Source organism: Balaenoptera physalus (genome assembly GCF_965194825.1).
Source record: "Balaenoptera physalus genome assembly, chromosome: X".
In the NCBI taxonomy this organism is placed as follows: Eukaryota; Metazoa; Chordata; class Mammalia; order Artiodactyla; family Balaenopteridae; genus Balaenoptera; species Balaenoptera physalus.
Window position 1 is genome coordinate 118,118,294 of NC_138903.1, and position 23,485 is coordinate 118,141,778.

The 23,485-nt window shown below is 41.1% G+C and overlaps 1 protein-coding gene across 13 annotated transcripts in view; it reads left to right on the plus strand.

Moving 5' to 3' along the window:
* Window positions 1–22,546, plus strand: part of INTS6L (integrator complex subunit 6 like) — a 55,450-nt gene extending 32,904 nt beyond the window's left edge. For 3 of the 13 annotated variants that reach the window (XM_082445284.1, XM_082445281.1, XM_082445279.1), the window contains 12 exons: window positions 1,521–1,673; window positions 5,589–5,721; window positions 9,588–9,682; window positions 10,651–10,761; window positions 12,940–13,158; window positions 14,197–14,320; window positions 15,737–15,879; window positions 17,522–17,756; window positions 19,496–19,870; window positions 20,748–20,841; window positions 21,565–21,601; window positions 22,281–22,546. In XM_082445284.1, the coding sequence (XP_082301410.1) occupies window positions 1,521–1,673; window positions 5,589–5,721; window positions 9,588–9,682; window positions 10,651–10,761; window positions 12,940–13,158; window positions 14,197–14,320; window positions 15,737–15,879; window positions 17,522–17,756; window positions 19,496–19,870; window positions 20,748–20,841; window positions 21,565–21,601; window positions 22,281–22,391 (1,830 nt within the window). In that variant the 3' untranslated portion in view covers window positions 22,392–22,546. Of the gene's footprint in view, window positions 1–1,520; window positions 1,674–5,588; window positions 5,722–8,651; window positions 9,683–10,650; window positions 10,762–12,939; window positions 13,159–14,196; window positions 14,321–15,736; window positions 15,880–17,521; window positions 17,757–19,495; window positions 19,871–20,747; window positions 20,842–21,564 lie in introns of those variants that run through there. The other 10 variants (XM_082445282.1, XM_082445277.1, XM_082445286.1 and 7 more) reach the window with 10 other exon arrangements.
* Window positions 22,547–23,485: the final 939 nt, after the last annotated feature.

Consider the following 23,485-nt stretch of genomic DNA (forward strand, 5'->3'; position numbering starts at 1 on the left):
GGTGAGGCTCTGTCTCCTAATCCCATCCCTTGGGGCACCAAGGTGGCGCGCTTGTCAAACCTCAGGGCCCAGTTACTCTCAGCCCCTTCAAACCCCAGACTGAATGTTTTCGTTACAAATTTGCTTCATTATTGCTGGTGACAGGGTTTCACTCATGTCTTTTTTTTTTAAATGAAGTTCTATTTTTTTAAATTAATTAATTTTATTTTTGGCTGCGTTGGGTCTTTGTTGCTGCGTGTGGGCTTTCTCTAGTTGCAGCGAGCGGGGGCTACTCTTCATTGCGGTGCATGGCCTTCTCACTGCGGTGGCTTCTCTTGTTGTGGAGCACAGGCTCTAGGCATGAGGGCTTCAGTAGTTGTGGCACACGGGCTCAGTAGTTGTGGCTCACCGGCTCTAGAACGCAGGCTCAGTAGCTGTGGCTCACGGGCTTAGTTGCTCCGCGGCATGTGGGATCTTCCCGGACCAGGGCTCGAACCTGTGTCGCATCCACTGGCAGGCGGATTCTTAACCACTGCGCCACCAGGGAAGTCCCCACTCATGTCTTTTTATAGATTTCAATCTAATAAGCCAGAAATATTTTGCAACTTTGATTAAAATAAAAAATTTTTTAAAAACCAGAATAGAAGGAATTTCAGGAAACTCACACATAGCTCGTAGCTTCAGATTTAAAAGCACATTGGAAGGCTATTTTTCTCAGCTTCCAAAACATCTTGTAGGCTTGTAAATCATAACGCCAAATGGGCATGTTTTTCCCTTTTATGAAGGAAACAGGTGTTTTGTCGTATTCACATCAGCCTTACAGATCTCTCAGCCAGAGTAGGTAGAGCCACGTCTCACTCTTGACCCTGGAACTTGTCCAATCTCTTTTTCTCTCCATTTGCCCCTGCTGCCACCATTTCTCTCTCTGGTGCTCTCCATCCCCACAAGCTAAAGCCATTAATAAAATGGCTGCTCCATCAATCTGCTCTGGTACCCCAGGTACACGGGCCTTTCAGCCCAGCCAAAAGCATCCCCAGCTCTAGCTGTTCAAGGAAGTGTGTGGGTGTGAGAAATGCTGTAAAAACTCAGCTGCGAAGAAAATTTCAACCAGGCTCTGGAGTTGTGATGGGCTCCTTTTCAGTCTCTATCTTGCCGTTTACATGCCTTTACAGTCATTCACCTTGCTTGTGAGTAGCTCCAGCTCTGTCATTACCTCATTAGAAAGCTTCATGGATTTCTTCTTCCCTAGCAGTGTCTGGCCTGTCTGAAACCTCATGGTACAGAGGCGTCAAGGGCAGGTAGTCCTTGGAGGTCGCAAAGTGGATCTGAATTTCAGAGTTCTTAATATTCAAAGCAGTTTTATTTTTTACTTCCCTGAAACCGTAGTTATGAGTGTTATAATTTACCTTTCTCAATTCATCTTTCTCAAAACAGTAGTCTGGATCTCAGCGATGGTTTAACAAAACATAAAAGGGTTGCAGAATTGTCAGAAATGTAAGCCCTCTTGATAACGGATTATATTTTCCCCTCTTGTTTTTTAGCCTCCACGAACATCTCATCCTGTTGTGAGGTTCTCCTGTGTAGATTGTGAGCCAATGGTAATAGACAAACTTCCCTTTGACAAATACGAACTTGAACCTTCACCGTTAACTCAGTACATCCTGGAACGAAAGTCTCCCCATACCTGCTGGCAGGTACTTATCCTTTGTTGTCAGCCAAATGTCTGGAACCACTCTGAGATCTGGGAATTGTTTTAAGAAGTTTCAAAGGTTAATCTGGGAATAGTCGAGCTGAGTCTGTTGATCATGTTTCTCACAAATGCTATCAAATAAGCAACAAGTCCAAGCAAATAATTTCAGACTGATATGAATCACTAGCCTACCGTAGACTGCCATTTAAGGAAGTATGATCTGATGAAGCCTATGTATTTGAGGATTTAGAGGACTCCCCTACAGCCTATCCAGGGACCCCAGGTTAAGAATCCCTAACCTAGGGACTCCCCTGGTGGCGCAGTGGTAAAGAATCCGCCTGCCAATGCAGGGGACGCGGGTTCAATCCCTGATTGGGGAACTAAGATCCCACATGCCGTGGGGCAGCTAAGCCCGTGAGCCACAACTACTGAGCTCGTGTGCCTCAATGAGAGAGCCCGCGTGCCGCAAACTTCAGAACCCATGTGCCCTGGAGCCTGTATGCCACAACTAGAGAGAGACCTGTGCACCGTAACAAAAAGATCCCGCATGCCTCAACAAAGATCTCGTGTGCCGCAACTAAGACCCGACACAGCCAAAAAACATAAGGAAAGTAAATAAATTTTAAAAAAAAGAATCCCTAACCTAAAGGATGTAATTCTAGTCACCTATGGATTCTTCAGCTGAAGCAATGTTCTCAGTCCTTATTGTGAACTTGACAGATTGGAACTACAATATTTTTTTAATTAAAAAAATATTTAAAAATTTAATTTTTAAAATTGGGATGCAGGATCTTAGTTTCCTGACCAGGGATCAAACCCGTGCCCCCTGCAGTGGAAGTGCGGAGCCCTAGCCACTGGACCGCCAGGGAATTCCCAGTACAAGATATTTTTTTTTTTAAACTGGAGTTCCTTTATTTATTCTTTTTTTTTTCGCAGATATTCATTTTTAATTATTATGTATTTATTTATTTATTTTTGGCTGTGTTGGGTCTTCGTTTCTGTGCGAGGGCTTCCTCTAGTTGCGGCAAGCGGGGGCCACTCTTCATCCCGGTGTGCGGGCCTCTCTTGTTGCGGAGCACAGGCTCCAGACGCGCAGGCTCAGTAATTGTGGCTCACGGGCCCAGTTGCTCCGCGGCATGTGGGATCCTCCCAGACCAGGGCTCGAACCCGTGTCCTCTGCATTGGCAGGCAGATTCTCAACCACTGCGCCACCAGGGAAGCCCACAAGATATTTTTGACCAAAAAATAAATAAATAAATAAGCCTGAAACTACTTTATTTGTGTAATGTAATCAAACCCTTCTTCCTGTAGTACAAACCACATTGGTGAGTGTAGTGTGGGTTTTCCTTGGATGAGGCAAATGTACAGGCAAATGCACATACACTGGCTCTTCCAAGGGTTATACTTCAGCCAGAAGGGCTTGCTGATTTGTTAATAGACTCACCTTTGGATTTTAATTTGTGAAAATCCGGACGTGGCAGTCACAGCCTTTTTATTTGAATATAATAAGGAAGCCCTACACTGTAAGGATGTTTGTTCTATTTCTAAACTACAGCACCGTATAGCAATCAGTAATTGTTAGGTTCCACTTACGCAAGGAACACTTTCAGACTGCCATCTGTTTCATCCTAAAATGTGAAATCATTGCTACTACTTGCCTTTAAGCTACTTGAATTCTCCAAAGATGCTAAAACTGGGTAGAAAAAAAAGGAACAGGCATAAAACAAGGATGTAAAAGTGCAAGAAACAGAATGATCTCATAAATATGATATTGAGCGAAAGAAGCCAGACGTAAAAGATCACATATCATATGATTCGACTTTATATAGTTCAAAAAGAGGTAAGACTGCCTGACTCTGTTAAAAGTCGGGACAGTGATTTCTCTTGGGGGTACAGAGTAGTGACCAGAAAAAGACACAAGGGGGTTTCCGGTTAGGTTCTATTTCTTGATCTGGGTGCTGATGACACACGTGCATTCGCTTTTGAACATTCATTGAACTGTATACTTATAATTCATGCACTTTTTTGAACGTATGTTTATATTTCAATAAAATACACCAAAAATGTGCTAGAAATGTAGAGATAGGGATGATAGAATGCTAAGTTAAAATCAAGACAGAGGCTTGAATTTATGAATTGAAAAACATTTTGGAATAAAAGCAAATAAAATTATAAATTATACTTCTTCCCTAAATGAAACCCTCTTTTCTATATGGCACCTTCCTTGTAAATCTTCTCCAAAGGAACTTAAGAAATCCTTAAGATCCCTGCAGCGCCCCTCGAATATGCCATATGTCTTTCTCTCGCATCTTACGTTACTTTGGTTTAGAGTAGTTTAATGCGATGAATTAGTGGGAGTGAAAAAGAATAAGATGAGCCAGGAGCTGGGAAATTTGGCAAAATCATAATGGAGACTGGATTCTAACCCTAGCTCTGCCACCAGCTATGTGGTCTTGGATCAGACACTTTCTCTAGACTAGATGGTCTCTAATGATCCCTTTGAACCCCCAAATTCTATGAATCTGCAGGTGATAAGAAATTTGGAAAAACTCAGTGGGCTTATGGGAAGGAAGGAAGGTATGAAGGTGGGAAGGGAGGGAGTAAAGACAGAAAGGGAGTGAGAAAGGAACAAAAAACAGTGCTTTTCCTTTCAGGGGAATTACAGGTCTGATCCTTGCTGGCTGTAACTTTTTTATCCTTTATGATGATTTTCCCCCTTTTCTATTATACACACTTAGGAAACTGGAGGAAATCCAACATGTTTTATTACAATTATCTGTTTCTATTAAGGTTCAGATTAAGACATGAAATCTAGTAGGTGAGTCACGTTTTAGCACAACCCATTTTTTTGTGGAGGCATCCATTACATAGGAAGGGTTTATTCTTAGCTACAGCTAAGTATAGCAAGAATTTAGTGAGCTGGTAGGTGATATGGCTGGTACCAAGAATTAGCAAAGTAAGTGGGTTCTGTTCACCATCAGGGTTTGACTTTTGTCTTAAATAATCCTGCTGAAGGGCTTTAGAAAAGGTAAAGGTCTAGGTCCCTAAAAGTACATACTGATGCCCTGATTTGGGCCAAAGAGTGACCATGGAACACAGAGAAAACATGATAGCCAGCGGACTCCAGAATAGCATATCAGGTGTATGGGACCTGACAATATAATATATATCACATCAGGAATATCAATAAGGAATAAGATGCTAGTCATATGGAATAAAGATTAATGTTTTCATTTTTATTGAATGTTTGCTCCACCAGGATCATTTACAAGAGAAAGTGCCTTCCAGATTGAACCAAAGCATCTCCTTGCTCAATATAATTGCATCAAAATAATTATCACCAGTGCCTGGCTTGTAACAGACTGCTCAATAAATATTTATTGGATGAAAAATGAATAAATGGGTAGGGGAGTGGGGCATAAAAGGGAAGTAGAGCAAAACTTAATAGTAGTACACATGAGGAGTGTTAGCATAATCCTTTAAATGGGCTTCGTTTTTGTAATTGCATGCTTTAGGCATAGGGGCTTGTTCCATTTTCCTAAGAGTCTCCACTCTGGTCACCACTTGTTCTTTTGAGAAGTCAATTTGTTTTCATGGCTGGTATCACTTAGTGGTATTTCAGCCTTATTTTCCATCGTGCTAACCAAGTAAATATTTGGGTATTGTTGATGCAGCCTGTGGTCTCTGAATCGTTATTGCATAGTACGGTTTCATTTCTTAACGCAATTTGCAGAAGAATTGCAATCTGAACATTCTTCTTTAGTACGATATGTTTTGACATAAATATAGTGAAAGCACTATTCCCATTTTTAAATTACAATTAAATTGTGCCAGAGATGTCAGTATGGAATGTTGCTGTGTTTAGTTTTACATAAAATCCTTATTGTCGTAACGGTACATTACTTCACCATCTTCTCAGGTATTTGTTACTAGCAGTGGAAAATACAATGAACTTGGATATCCGTTTGGTTATTTAAAAGCCAGTACGACTTTAACTTGTGTAAACCTCTTTGTGATGCCGTACAACTACCCAGTTTTACTCCCTCTTTTAGGTAAGTCAAGTATGTGCCACTTAGTCATCTTTGAAATACAACAAAAAAGGAAAATCGACGATGAACTAAGCATTTTAAACGTAGTCAAAGAGTAATGGATATCAGGATATATAAAAGTCTAAAAACTGATTTGGAAGGATAGAATTTGCATCCTGTTTTCTGTTTTGTTCATTTTCCTTTCGTTGTTTTTACATCAAACAGAAGAGACTCTTCACCTCGGGGGGCGTGATTCTTATGCTGCTCTCTGGGTTGCAAGCTCCAATGCTGTCACCCCTCTTCTCTCCAGTTTTAAGTGCACTTGGCTTTTGGTAAACTAGTTTGGGCCCCCCAAAGTTGATTGGGGTTAACACTTCAAGTATCTGATGGTTTTCTTCAGAAAATAGGGCTTCCGTGGGGCTGTTGGCTTGCACTAAGTTCCTCCACAAAAGAATATTGAATGCTCTTGAGGCATGTGTTTTAGGCAGAGTAGCAAGTTAAGGAAATAGATACAAGAGTGAATTCTGCAATAACTGCAGTTGTAGAAGCTGTGGCTTCCATGGCAAGATTCTAAAAGGAACAACTCCAGAAGCTGTTACTCAGACATCACTGAAAATGTGTGTGATTTCTTTTTCTCATTTAAAGAGCCACATCTGTTTAGAGTAATACAGTACCACACGGTATCCTTCTCTTTGTAAAGTTGTGAACATTTTTAGTTGCTGAGGTTTCTTAATTTTTGCAAAAAGGAACAAACCTTTACTAAGTTTTAATATAGTCATTGAAAGCATAAGATTTTTATTGCTATCAATATTATATGTATTAAATGTCCTGAAAAAGCAATTCTTTTGAATGTTGCAAGTTAAGAAGGTTAACATAAGGATCATGTTAGTAGGGTGGTAGGTAACCAGATTATCACAGTTGGCAAGATTATCTCTCAATCAGGAAATTAGGAAATTTTTTTTTTCTATTGAGGATCAGTAACTACAGAAATTAAGGCATTTGTTGCAACTTGTCTTTTTTTTTCTTTTTTTTTTTTAAATTTTATTTATTTATTTATTTATTTATTTATTTATTTATGGCTGTGTTGGATCTTCATTTCTGTGCTAGGGCTTTCTCTAGTTGTGGCAAGTGGGGTCCACTCTTCATTGCGGTGCGCGGGCCTCTCACTATCGCGGCCTCTCTTGTTGTGGAGCACAGGCTCCAGATGCGCAGGCTCAGCAATTGTGGCTCACGGGCCTAGTCGCTCCGCGGCATGTGGGACCCTCCCAGACCAGGGCTCGAACCCGTGTCCCCTGCATTGGCAGGCAGATTCTCAACCACTGCACCACCAGGGAAGCCCTCTTTTTTTTTCTTTTCTTAAGTATGCCACATTCAGTCACCTTTTTTTAAAAAAAATTAAGAACTGGGGACTTGTGTAAAAAATAAAGTTCATCTCCATATTAAGACCAGTTATTATCAGGAGGAGGGAAAGAGAATAACCGAAAGAGGATAATCTGATGTTTATTTACCACTATATATCCGCTGCTTCACAGTTTACGCTATTTATAAATTTTATGTAGTGTTTTCACGTACATAATCTAGTTCCTCAGAACAGTCCTGTGGGAAAAGGCAGTTATCATTAAACTCATTTTATGGATGAAATGGAGGCACAAAAAGGTGAAGTGATTTCTCAAAGCTCACTGAGCTAAGTACATAGTATGTGTCTGAGCTTGAACTCAAACCCCTGCCTTTTTGAAGCAGGAAATGGGGAGAAAGGAACCGGAAGAGAAAATATCTGTAGTTTTTGAGGTGTTGGCAGTGTCATTTTACTCTCGTTCCACACTCTCATCTCATCTTTCAAATGTGGATGAGCTGATTGTTGATGACATTTTTACTGTACCATCCTGGAGACTGCATGTGAATGGAAATCTAATACCATGGAAATCATTTTCTGAGCTACAAAGATAGTGACTAAAGCCGTGTCACCCTAACTGCTCTCTACCCTTGATCTAGTCTGTGGAAGATTTTCTTTTTTCCTCTCGCCCCCATTAAAAAATAAATCCGACAAGAAGTAATTAGACTAAATTGGCTCCTGGGTGGAATCATTGCAATTGGCATTGTTAGAAATATTAAGACTATTATTGACTCTCATTGTCTAATCTATTTATATCTAAATGTCTCTTCAGTCTTGTAGTATTTACATTTGTCAGTTAGTTTCCAAAATCTGCCTAATTCCCCACAGACTTCACACAAAGACATGGTATAACAGGATATTTCCACGTCTCCCGTTCCTTTCTGTCAAGGTATGAATGGTCTTTAAAGGACCTGCATGCTACAATGAGCCAGAAATCTCTTCAGATCTTTTTTCCTTTGTTCTTTCTACCCTGTACCAAAAGAACAAAAGACCTACATTTTATGACTTTGTAAATTCATTTAAATTAGTTTCAGCAGGAGTGAATAATTTATTATAGTAGTAAAAGGAAGAAAATAATGTAGTTGCTTTTCTTAACCAAATAAATTCAGAATTTCAAAGAATAGCCCTATTTGTAGAGAAATTGTGCATATGGCATAGGGATGGTTTTGTTCCTAGAAGGAAAGCATTTGTTTTTTTGGATAAAAGCCAGTAAAACATGAAGAAACAATATAGAGAGTGAATTTATAATATCTTTGATATTTATAATAAGTGTGGCAGGTTCATGTTGGTTGATGTCTGGGGATATCAATTTTGAATTATTATATTAAAAAATTTCTTATCCTTGGAAGGAAATAATGAGATATTTTGGGAATTTTCCATGTAGTGTATATAATGCTTTTGGATTATTTAAATAATTAAATTTGAGTGTAAAAATATAGGGGATATCTCCTTTTTTAAGGAAAATATCTTTAGTTGTATTAATAATGCACCATATTCAAGAACCATATTTAGTTGTACAGAATTTTCAACTTCAACATACATCTCTACTTGCTTTTACTAGTGCCATCAGCCAATTGTTAACTAATGTTTGAGAGACCCAAAGTTTGGCTCAAAATGCCTGACCACTGAAATCAAGGAAATGAAGAGGGGGGAAATATGGATAAACAAAATATATGCTGATTAAGGAGAATCCAAAATGTAATTTAGAGCATGCCATCATTGCCCAGAAATTATTGAGGTATAATTGACATATTCTATTAGTTTCAGGTGTGCAACATAATGATTCAATATTTGTATATATTGCAAAATGATCGCCACAATAAATCTAGTTAACATCCATCACCGCACATAGTTCCAATTCTTTCCTTGTGATGAGAAGTATTAAGATTTACTCTCTTAGCAGCTTTCAAATATGCACTACAGTGTAGTTAACTATAATCATCACACTGTACATTACATCCCCATGACTTATTTATCTTATAACTGGAAGTCTGTACCATTTGACCCCCTTCACCCATTTCACCCCCCCACACACACCTGGCAACCACCAATCTGTTCTCTGTATCTATGAGTTCATTTTGTTGTTGTTGTTCTTGTTGTTTTAACATTCTCTATTTAAATAAAAGAAATATTCCATCCACCAGTGACCATGGATTCCTTCTCAGGTGAAAATTACTACACTAGAGTTACCAATATGTAAGATAATATTTCACATAGATCAGAATCAGTGTTTTAATATTATATTTTATGTAGCTTCACGGATGGAAGATGAATATGTAACCTGAGAATTTATTTCATTTTCTAGAAAACTGCTATATATAATTTTGGTACATAGTACCAAAAAAAGATAATCAGATAAACTCCGATGAAATGTTCATCTAATGTAATTGAAACTGGAAATTTCTAGGATATGATATAATAGATGTGGGTTGCTTGATTTAGATCTTGGAATTTAGGACTGGAATAGTGTAATATTTTCTTGGATTTTCTCTTGCAGATGACTTGTTTAAAGTTCACAAGCTTAAGCCAAATGTGAAGTGGCGACAGGCTTTTGACAGCTACTTAAAAACTCTGCCTCCATACTACTTATTAGTATGTATTAACTCTATCCAATCAATCAAAAACTTCACCCCTGAAATAAGATAGTTTTTTTTTTAATTTGTAAATTTGGGTCGCCATTGTCTTCTCAAATTATGTGTAAGAGCTTGGGGATGTCATGGCGGCACAAAAGAGAACTGCTTATTTTATTTCCTTTAACTGCCATGGTTATTGTTATGAAACACATCTATGTTTCTCTTATAAAAGCTAACCTTGTGAAATTATAATTTTGGAATTTAAGAAAAATAGGACTGGATTTATGTATTATATCAACTTCCCTTTTTAACTCTAGAAATTCGCACTATTGGGTTTTCCTCTGAAAAAAAAACAAACAACCTGAAGACATTATATTTACTTATGGCTTGTTAAATCGATGTGTCCTTGACACAGCATGAAGTAGGGGCACTGGTTAGAGGGAATCCAAAAAGAGTAAAAAATCACTTGGCGTCATTTGGAGTTTTACAATTTGAGAAAAATATTCATAATTATTTTGAACTGGTCATATAATCTAAATCAAGATTATCAAAATCATTTCAGAGGTGGATGTGGTAAACTTTAAGCCAAGTTTCTAGAGGTGAAAAGGCAGAATCTTAAGTGGTACCGTTGGTGTCACTGGGAGGAGAAATTGGGGTGTGTTAGTATTTACCATGGCAGGAATGGGGTGCACAATCAAATGCAATGTGAAATGATTTTATGACTTGGGAATTAAGACTGAAAGCAATTTACCTGTTTGAATTTGCTGTTACTTGCTCTTCTTATCCCACTCTCTTCTGATTTTTTTACTTTCTGCTCCTTACTTCTCTGCTATTTTCATTGCCACTTTTTAATGTTCCATGTTTGGTTTTATGTGCAGCACCTTGACTTCTAAGAAATGAATCATGTCCCTTTGCCCCTTATAACTGAAGTTTGAGTATTTTAAGATTTATTCTATTCTTACTGTTGTGTATTTTGTTTCCTTATAGCCATTAAAGAAAGCACTAAGGATGATGGGAGCTCCAAATCTGATATCAGATAATTTAGATTGTGGACTTAGTTACAGTGTTATCTCTTACCTTAAAAAACTCAGCCAACAGGTAGTATTGGTAAAAACAAACAAACAAAAATCCTTTGCCCTCAGAAGTGCATTTCCTTATTCTTTAGTGTAACTGTAATTTTCAAATTAAATGTGTATATATTTCTACACTTTATGGATTAGTAATAATGTGATTCTCTATGGCTTCTAGCTTCACCATTAAACTGCAGTTAAGGGTCTGTCAGTATCATTTGATGCTGTGCCATTTCTCCTTTCGCTTGCCAGTTTGTTCTACCCACAAGCTGGTTGATATTTTGTGGCCTAGGAGGGGCAGAGGCTTAATAGAATTATCCATGGGTCACATTTTGTCTATCCTCAACCTAGTTTCTCCTCAAATCACGTTGGGCTAGAGCATCCCCCTTTTTAGGTCAGCACACTGAGGCATGGTGTGATTAATGACTTGCCTGAAATGCGTTTTTAGGCGATAAATATCAGTATGCTTTTTCTTGGAGAGGGGGAGGTGAGACCAGTGCTCCTCGCACTGGAGGGTGACAGGCCCTCCATCTGTTCCCCCACCTCATTTGCCATTATTCACCTTGTCCCTTGCCTGCCCCTCTCTATTAGTACCTCATCCTCCACTCACCCCTACTTATCATACTTCTCACCTCTACCTAGCCCATTCTTGCAGGGTGGAAATGTTTGAGAACTACTGAGTTAGAGCTTCACTGCCATACAGATGTGTTATGTTATATGACAAATTAATGCAGCAGCTTTACTTTCTTCTTGTGCACAAATGTATTCCCAGGTAGGGAATAGTAGTAGCATTTGCAGTGACAATAATGCTTCAAGTTGGATATGTTTCAAAGTTGGGCCTTTAGAAAACAGAGCAAATAAGTGTCAGAGCAAATAAGTGTCAGATTTCTGACACCAAAGAACCAAAATGACTCCACAATTTGGGATGCTGACACACCTTGCTAGGAACTGGCAAAAGCTTAAGTATAGCCTGGAGCTTACCAGCTCCAACCAGACCAGTGTGCTCATAAATGCAAAAGAAAGTAAAGGCAAACCCAGATCTCTGATCTATCAAGTGTCCCCTTAACCCCTTTCCCTCTCTGCTAATAGATTTTTGTTGTTGTTAAATGTTTTGTTTTGGTTATTTATTTATTTATTGACCTATTGATTTATATTTTTTTATTTGATGTTTACCTTAGGCCTTTAAGGCTGTGTCAGCAGGGTATGGCCAGAAGGAAGAATAGTGAACAGAGTTGAAACTCATGCAGGTTCTGGGGCTTTCTGGGACACGTTGCTTGTATAGTTTTATCAATGACCTTTCAGGACTAATTTGTGGAAACAGACCCTTCATTTGCTCTTATCCCTTATTTCATGACTAAATTTTTAAAAAGATAATAAACATACTTAATTCCAGTAATTAGGGAAAATTTATGAGTATCTCTGACCAGACCACAAGAAATTCAAAATTAATTTGGGCTTACTGGACATTGGTGGAATTCCACCTTTTAGAGAAAAAGAAAAGATTGTTACTAATTTATACTAGCTCTAATTACTAATTTAATTACTAATTTAATAACTCTATGTCACCAGTGTTCTTTGAACCATCTCAGATGTATATAAATCACGAAATATGCCCAAATATATTGCTACAATACATTCTCAAGCAATATTTATCAATATGGTATAATAGTGTCTATTAAGAGGATTTTTTTGTTGTGAGTTAGTAAGAAACTTACTGAGTGCGTATTACTTGTTGGGGGGTGGTCTGATATTAGAAATAAACACTATAAGTTTTTTTCAGACATAATGCAATCTATGTAATCTGAATTTTAGCACTAGTGTACTTTTATAAATACAGAGTTTTACCCTTTATGTCTGGGTCCGAAATGAATATGTTGACTTAGACTAGATTTTACAGTAACAAAATGTGATTTTAAATGTCTACGAATGTAATTCTTACCCATGGTTTTCATTCTCTCCATGATTCAATCATAATTTTGACACTAGACAAGAGAAAAAAAAGTGTATTATTTGTCTTTCTAGCCCCCTCTCTCTGTTTGCTGTGGTAGTACAGAGAAGCACAGGAAAATGTTTAATTATCCGTTTTTCTGTGATTTGCGATTGAAATTTGTTCAATGGGGTTCTTAAAGTATTATCTTTCTTAAGTAGTAAAAACAATAGTGATAATATAGATCTTTTCATAACATACTATGTACTTTCATTTTAGACCAAACTAGAGTCAGAACGAATACTAGCATCAGTGGGGAAGAAACCTCCCCAGGAAATTGGAATCAAAGTGAAAAATCATTCTGGAGGTGGAGTGTCCCTGACTCACAATAAAAATTTTAGAAAACTATTGAAAGAAATCATAGGGGAAACAGCACCGAGACTGGCAGAATTGAATACCAAAGAATTTGCCGGCTTCCAAGTAGGGCTCTTAAACAAGGTAAACTGTGACATAAATAGCTTGTTTGGGGTGGGAGGTGGTAAGGTCTGTGAAAGATAAAGGGGAGAAGGAACAAGAGTAAGCAGAGAGAGCTTTCAGATCCCTTGCAGAACATTTGGTCCTATCCAAAATGTCCATAAGACATTTGGTCCACACCAAAAGGTCCTTGAAATCTGGTTCGATCCAAAACATATCCATGAGCATATTTGGTTCATGCCAAATGGTTTTGGACAGAACCAAATATCAAGGGCCCTTTGGTGTGGACCACATGTCTCCATGGACATTTTGGACAGGACCAAGTGTGACCAATTATCAAGGACCTCTGGCGTGGACCAAATGTTGTACAGACATTTTGGACAGGACCAAATGTCTGCTAACCATCAGATTACGCTGCTGAACTAACACTTGTGAGAGGACGGGGGAAGGAAGGAGAATTGGGTATGAAGAGCCTCAGACATAGGTGTGGCTTCTTGAAAGTCTTGGCCAGCCCAGAAGGGAAGCCTGGCGCCACGATTTCCCATAGAGGAGGTCCACGTTGGGCAGAACTGGCCAGGCCCTAACGTCCCCCATCATTCTCCATCACTGGCTGGGGGCAGCCGGGCGAAGAGCACAGCCTGGGCTCCAATGCTGCCCCAGATCCCGAAGGTACCGCGGCTGGAGGTGCTCAGATCACCGCAGCCCTTGTAGGATCAGCCACTGCTTCCCGGATGGACGTCCCAGCAGCTCACCTCCGTGGCTGCCGGCGGACTACCTCTAGATGACAAACAGTGGGCCTGCAAGGCTGCCCCCGGCACAAATCTCAGGATTTGATGTTTTAAATGACATACTTGTAAAAGGATATTCCCAGTGGCCTTAAAGCTGCGTGGGTGTATTAGAATTCAGAACAGAGCCAGCGAAGGCAAATTTTCCACTGGCAAAATTCTACTGTAGTTAGTTGTAATGAATATCCCTCTCTTCACTAAGATTTTAAGAGGATTAGGAATTATATTTCTATATTAAAAGCCTCAGGAGTAACTGAAATTGTTTCATTTCAAATAGGATTTGAAACCTCAGACATATAGAAATGCTTATGATATTCCACGTAGAGGTCTTTTAGACCAGTTAACCAGAATGCGATCCAATCTGCTGAAAACACACAAGTTTATTGTTGGACAAGATGAAGGTAAGTGAACAAAGAAGTACTTTTTGTTGATTAGGGAAATGTCAAGTCTGACTCTCACGAAGATGTTTATTGCATAACGAGTAAGTTATTTTGTAATACTTTATTATTTATAATGCCTCTTTTCCCTGAATCCCTTCAGCTACCCAGGCACAAGTTTATTGTTCTCGGGTTTAAGGGGAAGTGTGCATTAATCGGTGCATATATTACACTACACGTTTTAGCTCTTGTAAGTCTCAAAACAGCCCCATGAGATAGATGCTGTTTTTATGCCCATTTTTATGGACATTGGAACTGAGAGTGAGCATTTTAGTAGTTTGCCCAGGTTTAGTGAGTTGGAAAGTGGCAGAACCTAGGTCTATCAGATTCTGGAAATTGCATGCCCCGACGCTATACCGCCCAGCCTACTGTGATGAATTCAATCCACATTCCTCATTTACAGGAAAAGAATGAACCTGATATTGTCTAGGATAATTGGTGACGGTGTGTAATTCCCCTTTACTCCATTTTGCTCGTTTTAAGCAGGGTCATTTGTCCATTAAAATGTGCAAATCTTAGCCTGGCCAACCTCCTGAAATTATACGCCATTTTGTTTTTGTTTTTGTTTTTGTTTTTTTTGGCAGGGGGGACTTTTCTAGGAAGAGAGCCTGTAGATCTAATCAAATTTTCCAAGAGGGTGAGGCCCGCTAACCAAGATTCTCTGGATGATAAGAGAAAACCATGGAACCTAGGCTCCTTTTTTTTTTTTAATGAATTTATTTTTAAAATTTATTTTATTTTTGGCTGCGTTGGGTCTTCGTTGCTGCGCGCGGGCTTTTTCTAGTTGCGGCGAGCAGGGGCTACTCTTAGTTGCGGTGCGCGGGCTTTTTCTAGTTGCGGCGAGCAGGGGCTACTCTTAGTTGCGGTGCGCGGGCTTCTCATTGCGGTGGCTTCTCGTGTTGCGGAGCACAGGCTCTAGAGCACAGGCTCAGTAGTTGTGGCTCACGGGCTTAGGCTGCTCCGTGGCATGTGGGATCTTCCCGGACCAGGGCTCGAACCCATGTCCCCTGCATTGGCAGGTGGATTCTTAACCACTGCGCCACCAGAGAAGCCCCGAGCCTAGGCTCTTTAAAACACAAAATATGGGGTTTTGAGTTGGGATGGTGGTATAGGGAATGTCAGCCCATTCTCAAACCTGGTATGAAGAGTGAGGGAGTTGTTCTTGCCCTAGGGATTTGAGCTTGTAGGCCGTAGTGATGGTAGACTGAGTGCTGAGTGGGATGAAGAGAGATGATTTTAGATCCTAGGCTGCTAGATTCGAGATTTTAGACCATCGGTTGCCAAGATACACAATGATAAATCAGATTATGATCATGTCCTCTCAAAAGGACCACACACTTCTGCTGTATAGTATCTGTTTCTTTTCCGGTGATTTTGCAGATTCCCTTCATAGTGTTCCAGTCGCACAAATGGGTAACTATCAGGAATATCTAAAGACATTGGCTTCTCCACTTCGAGAGATTGATCCAGATCAACCAAAAAGACTACATACTTTTGGCAATCCATTTAAACAAGATAAGAAGGTGGGATATCTATTTCTATGTCTGCCTAAATTGTGATATTCTTGCGATAATTCCTTTCTTCTTGGCAACATGTACATAAATCAGAGGTTCTCCTTCTGTTTGTTTAAGAGATAAAATACGCCTCCAGGGCTCTTTGTGAATGGAAAGTGGGAGCCTCCTTATGCAAGAGTGTGTTGGTTAAAAAAAGTGATAGCTGGCATTTATTGCGTACGTAGTAGGAGCTGATGTTTTAAATGATAACATTGAATGCTCACAACTGCAGATGAGTACTACTATCTGCCCTATAATATAAAATCACAGCTCACAGTGGTCAAATGGTTCACCCTGAGTGACACAACTGATAAGAGCCAGGATTTGAACCCCTGTCTTTCCAGCTCCAGAGTCTGTATTTGTTCCCATCTCCACACACTAATTCCTTTAATATTGAGATCACCATTTATTTCCTCTGTTTACATTATTCAGATCTCTAGAGCTGTATCTAGACAGTTATAAAGTATTCCTCTTGAAATATGAAGTACTAAGTGGTGTTGCCTTAATGGCTTGTTCTATATGTGAGATGTGTGCGTGAGATATACATGTGAGATGTGTGCGTGCGCATGCGTGTGTGTGTGTGTGTATCTCTGTGTGTATAAGTGAGAGATATACTGACTTGAACATATAAGCATGAAGACAAATGGAGATTATATCTGCATTCATGGAGGAGACCATTGTTATAAAGGTGCAGACCATGCAATAATGTCTTCTGTAACAAAAATAGACTGAAAGGTATTCTGCTTCACCTGAATCTTCAATTAACTGGAGTTTTTCTTAATCTTTCTGTGTCTTGGTTTCCTCATTTGTAGCACTGGAGATAACTATGACACCTAACTAATAGAGCTCTGTGGAGTATTGTTAGTACCTGTACACCATTTAGAACATTACCTGACACGTGGTACATGCTCAGTGACTATGTTTTCCCCTTTATGTACTGTTTTGCTTTGGGAAATGCTTTGGAAAAGTCATTTATCATGATTTTATTCAAATAATGGGAGCGTGCATTCTTGGGTTATCCTTGGATGAGAACAGCTTCTAGTTAACCTTCTATACTGCTGGCTCTCATCTTTTATCTATTCCCAAGGGTGAAAAGCCCCCTCCCTCATTTCTGTCCAGCACCAAGGTGGACATATTTGAATCTCTGTGAGATTGCTGTTGGGGGAATGACATTTTCCATCTACCTGCCCATCACCATTTTCATGCAGCATTCTGTACAGTGACTATCAATATTTCTTAAGGATGCGTTTAAAGCACACAAAAGGGAATGATTTCCCTTACCAAGGGTTGATGCAAAGTGGTTTGTAACTTCTTCAGAAAGGTCACTGTGGGTTTATTCCCACTTTGGAACTCTCATCGAGTTGCTCATTCCCCAAGCTTTCTGGTTAATCATGATTGTGTTATGTTTGACCTTACAACAAGTTTCCTCCTCGTTCCACTTAGACTAGATTGAAATTGAGTAGCGTTTTCTGAGAACAGTCTCTGTGGGGAATGGCAAATCTCTGGCCCATGATTAAGATCTATATTGCTGATGTAGCGTATGATTGTATATGCATGTGAAGAGTTCTTGCAGTGTTGTCTTTAATGGAATATGTTCATTGATGTTTTCTAGGGAATGATGATTGATGAAGCAGATGAGTTTGTAACAGGGCCACAAAACAAAGTGAAACGTCCTGGAGAAGCCAGCAGTCCTCTGTCATCTAAGAGAAGGCGGAGTATGTCCCTGCTGTTGAGGAAACCACAAACACCACCTACTGTAACTAACCACGTGGGCGGAAAGGGACCACCCTCAGCCTCGTGGTTCCCATCTTATCCAAACCTCATAAAACCCACCCTTGTACATACAGGTATAGAGTAGTGGTTGTGATTTCCTTATGGCCCCTAGAGGACTAAGACACTAAACAATTTTCTTTTCCTTTGTATTCATTTCTTTTGTATTCAGTTTTTGTTCATTAAGTAAACCGTTATTAAACCATCTATGTGGTACGTACAAAGGGCCCCATGGGGAGTGGAGACCGTGTTTCAAGGATCTCAATAAATATGAGGGGAGGAAGATCTCTACTTACATAGTAATTAGCACAAGTTGGAGAAATGGCAAGAGATACGCCTGTTTGCTTTGCCAGGGCAGGGCGGAAGGATGTGCAGCCATTTGGAGTTGCTGAGTCAGTAGGAGCAAATGGGCTCAATAAGGGATGGGTCTGCATGTGTGCTCCGTGCCCTCCATTCCTCTCTGTGCTCCAACCCAGTGCAGTCTGACGCAGCCTCCTCCATTCCACTGGACGATGCCCAATATAAACCCCGCATCCCACCATTGCTCTCCATTCCTCTGATCTGTGCTACCCTCATGTCACCAGGCTACTCCAATAGCTTCTTATCTGATTTCCCTATTTCCCATCTTCTCCACATCTGTCACTTTCTGCCCTGCAAACAAAGTGATCACGCCAACGCAGAAATGAGATCAGGCCACATCCACGCTGAAAGCCCATCATCACCTTTCCTAGGCGCTCAGAACACAACCCGAACTGCCGACGCTGGTCTACCAGCTGTGCACGACCTGGCCCCGCCATCCTCTCCTAACACGTGGCCTGTCGTCTCCTGCTTGCTCTCTGTGCCTCTGTCCTTTGCTCTGTGCTCCCTGGCCAGTCCCCTCCCCGGGTCTGTGCACGTGCCCTTGCCGCAGCCTGGAACTCTTCCTCTGCATGAGCACAGGCCGGCTCTCTCTCCTCCTCCAGGCTCTGCCCAAAGGACACCTACCTCCTCAGGAGGGCCTTCCCGACCCCGCGGTCCACTGGGGCTCCCCCTCCTGCTGTCTGTCCCATCCCTGCTTGCTTCTTCCCTAACACGAATTCAAACTGTAATTGTTTGGTTGGATCATTGTACACTCACTGCCTGGCCTCCCCATGAGCATGGCAGTTCCATAAGGGCGGGGATTGTTTCCGCCTGTCCTGTTGGCTGCCTCTCCCCAGCTCCTGGCACGGTGCCCGGCACAGAGCAGGACGCGTCAACGGAGGAGAGGTGTCAGACCTGGAGTAAACAGAAACTCACTTTTCTGAGACAGAAAAGATGGATGAGGAGGATCGTATACTGACAGGGATTGGGGGTGGGGTGAAGGGGGACATACAGAGCCTTCAGATCCAATGGCCACCACCTCTGTGTCCTCAGAACTTTGGAGGGAGAGAGGCGGGAGTTTGGCGGGGTTGGGGGGGCCATGTAGTCTGATGTCAAGCTCGGTAGAGCATGGCATTTCATAGGTAAATGACAGAAATCATGACACCAAGTGAGACTTGCTGCTTTTCAGCTTGTAAAGCACAAGCTGCAGCTAAACCCTCAGCACCAGGGACCTGAGACTGTTTAGCAGTTGTACTGTCTTACTTGGTTTCCATATGTATTCGTGGTGCCGTGAAGAGAAGAAAGCGCGTTTGTCGTATTACCTTCCTGCGCTCAATTTGAGGGGTCTCAGGCTCCGTCTGGTACATCCGCTTGCTTTATGAAACAATTTCCTCAAAACTGAGGAGCGCCGGGCTGTCCCTGTGGAGTTGCCATAATGCACCTACGTCACAGCTCCACTTGTTAATTTGGTTTCCAGATGTTACTGTCACTCACGACGCTCATGAGGAGAAGATGGAAAATGGTCAAATCTCACCCGATGGCTTCTTGTCAAAATCTGCTGCCCCAGAGCTTATGAATATGGCAGGAGATAGTATCCCACCCGACCAAGTGGATTCTCTGTCTGATGATTTCACTAGTCTCAGGAAAGATGGCCTGATGCACAATCCTGGTAGCAATGCACTCATAGGAGGAACCAAGAACTGCAATGTCTCTGTAGAGGATCGAAAAGTGTCAGTAACATCTGCTTTGGAAACTGGGCCAAATACGTTGCAAATAACTCCTGCTATGGCACAAGGAATCAATGCTGATATAAAACACCAGTTAATGAAGGAAGTTCGAAAATTTGGACGAAGTAAGTAGTGACAGAACATCTATCAGTAATGTAATGGGAGGTCCCTTTCCTTTTAGGATTCAGAATAGATTCCAGGTATCTCTTGAGGTGCATTTTCGGGAAGTATTGGGTTTTCACATAATTTAAAATGATTCCTCTTGCTTTACCTAAAAAAGACCCAATACGCCTTTCTCTCTCTTTTTCCCCTTACTTGCTGTAATAGTTTCCTTTTGCTGCTGTAACAAGTTATCACAAACTTTGTGGCTGAAAACTGTAGTATCTTAGAGTTGTGGAAGTCAGATCTGAAATCATTTTCACTGGGCTAGCATGAAGGTGTTGGCAGGCCAGGGCTCCTTCTGCAGGCTCTAGGGAGAACCTGTTTCCTTGCCTCTTCCAGCTTCTACAGGCTGCCTGTGTTCCTTCGCTCGTGGGCCCTTCCTCCATCTTCAAGCCAGCAACTTAGCCCCTTCTCTCCTCTCTAACCTCTGCTCCCACCCTTCCATCTTTTCTTTCTGACCAGCTCTACTGCCTCCCTTTCGTAAGGATATTTGTGGTTACATTGGGCAACATGTATAAGCATGGATAATCTCCCCATCTCAAGAGCCATAACTTAATCACATCTGCAAAGTAAAGTCTCTTTTGCCATGTAAGGTAATATGTTCACAGGTTCTCAGAATTAGGACATGGACAACTTGGGGGGCCATTATTCAGCGGACCACATTTAATTAGTGTTTAGAGTTTCCCTAGCAGATATGTGCAGATGTCTTGATTTGACAGTTTCAAATACAAATTATACCTAACTTTCCACACACAAGGAATGATTACTGATGACGTATAACGATTGAATTTTATTTTTCATCCATATTTTTAAAAATACTAATTTTTTAAATATCTGCAGAGTATGAAAGAATTTTCATTTTGCTTGAAGGAGTGCAAGGACCTCTTGCAGTGAGGAAACAATTCATTGAATTTACCATCAAGGAAGCTGCAAGGTGGGTGTAAAGAGGAAGTCTTCATAGTATTTTCTTTTAAGAAGGCGGGCCCAAGGCAAGACAGGCGGAGGCATTGGTGCTGCCTTGCTTTTCTTTTTTTTTAAATTTATTTATTTATTTATTTATTTTTGGCGCTGCTGGGTCTTCGTTGCTGCACGCGGGCTTTCTCTAGTTGTGGCGAGTGGGGGCTACTCTTCGTTGCGGTGCGCGGGCTTCTCATTGCGGTGGCTTCTCGTGTTGTGGAGCACGGACTCTAGGTGCACAGGCTTCAGTAGTTGTGGCACGCGGGCTCAGTAGTTGTGGCTCACGGGCTTAGTTGCTCCGTGGCATGTGGGATCTTCAGGACCAGGGCTCGAACCCGTGTCCCCTGCATTGGCAGGCGGATTCTTAACCACTGTGCCACCAGGGAAGTCCTGCCTTGCTTTCCTAAGCCCTGGCCCTCAGTCATAGTTACAGCTGTCTCCAGAGGCGTTTAGATTAATACTACCTGAGGCCAACTCATTCATCCAGGTCTGTGGAGCCTTCTGGACTCCTCACACTCTGAGGTGGGCCTGGGCTCTCAGTTGGTACTCTCGGTATTAGCTAAGCCCTATGTTTACATGAACATACATTTTCTATTTCCCATGTGAATGGCCAGTTCCACTTTGTACCCCGCACGGTACCTCACGCATCATAAATGCTTTAAGGACCTTTTGGTTAATAAAATTTCTTTTTCTTTTTTAGGTTCAAAAGACGAGTCTTAATTCAGTACCTTGAGAAGGTACTAGAAAAAATAGAATCCCATCACCTTCTCAACAACGTTAATCACATCAACAGCAGATCATGATGTTAATGCAAAGACCAAGGAGGAAAAAAGAATAAGTTTTCTGTGCTGTAGGATAGAATGAGATATTGTTGAGTATCCTACGATGTTTTAGTCAAGGGAACTGCCTTCCAGAGGCTAAGAAAAAGCAGTGGAGCTTTTTGTTTTCAGATCCTCTGGCGGGAAAAGCTGGCTTTTGCCCTATGAGTTTTCTTTGAAAGTATTAATTGGTTGTTTTGTTGTTACTTTTCCCAATTGAGGAGGGTGATGTTATTAATCCAGCAGGTTAAAATCAGTAAACCCTGTCGCCCCTGCCACATGTGATAAGGGTTCACTCTTGAACTTGGCCGTCCTGGGCATTTCCAGAGTGACGAGGGGCCACGTGCAGGTGGAGCACTCCTTGGTGCTCTTACTATGTCCTTTAGAAAGAACAGGTGTTCAGAGGCCAACTGGTAATCTTGTGTGTGCTGAACAAAGTTTTCAACCATTCCGAGTTGTGCCTTTAAAACCATGCAACATTCAGGACAGTTTGGATCAAAGAGTAAGAAAGCTGCTATTTGGGTAACTTATTTCTCCGTGGGAGGGGCAGGGGAAGTCACCAAACAATCTACCTCCAACTCTGTTCTATTTTGTCTAGAGACATTACAAAGTGCACCTGAGGCTGCCTCAACCCCTGACATTTGTTCTCGCATGTGACGCCAGAAAGTCTTCAGGTGGACTTGTGCATTCTGTGCTTCAGAAGCACTAAAAGAAAAAATAATGTATATATTTCCTTTAATGTTTATACAAAGGTTTATATGGAGCAGTATTGTTATGTCTGTATTAATTTGCAAAAGTTTAAGTGTACAAAGAGATTTTGACTTGCATATATAAAATAAATCATTTTATTGATTTTTCACAAGGTCACTGATGCTAGAGAAATTTCTACTTTTCTCTTTCTTCTGATTTGTTATTCCTTTCAGAAAAAAAAGTGCACACTATTTTTTTTAATAGATTTATTTTATTTCTTTATTTTTTGGCTGCGTTGGGTCCTCCGTTGCTGTGCACGGGCTTTCTCTAGTTGCTGCGAACAGGGGCTACTGTTCTTTGCAGTGTGAGGGCTTCTCACTGTGGTGGCTTCTCTTGTTGCGGAGCACAGGCTCCAGACGCGCAGGCTCAGTAGTTGTGGCACACAGGCTTCAGTAGTTGTGGCTCACGGGCCTAGCTGCTCCGCGGCATGTGGGATCTTCCCGGGCCAGGGCTCGAACCCGTGTCCCCTGCCTTGGCAGGTGGATGCCCAACCACTGCGCCACCAGGGAAGCCACCACACTGTTAAATTAAGATGTTAGCAGAAGGATGTAAACTTCAAAACGTCACTCACGGAACTGAGTGAAATTGGTGAACACGGTGGAGTAGGGCACTCTGGGTAGGGTACTCCAGAAACCCTGGAAACACTAACAAAAAATGAACAGAATCAAGTTTATTGGAACTCTGGAAGATCGTTAGAGGTTTACAGCAACCAAGCAAATGTTAAGTCAGTAGAAGAGCCATTGAAATGTGATAGGAGAATTTGCTGGCATTTAAACTTATTCTTGCCCCAGCCCTTCCCTAGTAGAGCAGCGGTCTTGAGGATGTCAGCCTGCATTCCAAGTGAGGGTTCTTGGCTCAGGAGGGAGGAGTATACCTTACTCCCAAGGAATTGTGTTTGTTTCAAGCTGTCTAGAAGGCTCCCTGAAGGACTGACGCAAGGGGATTTTTTGCTTTTCTTTTGTTTTAACTCTAAACTCTTTTAGAGTGGAGAAGCAGCTATGTGAAGGATGTTCCTCAGAAACTTTCAAAGGCAAGTGAATAAGCTGCCGATGC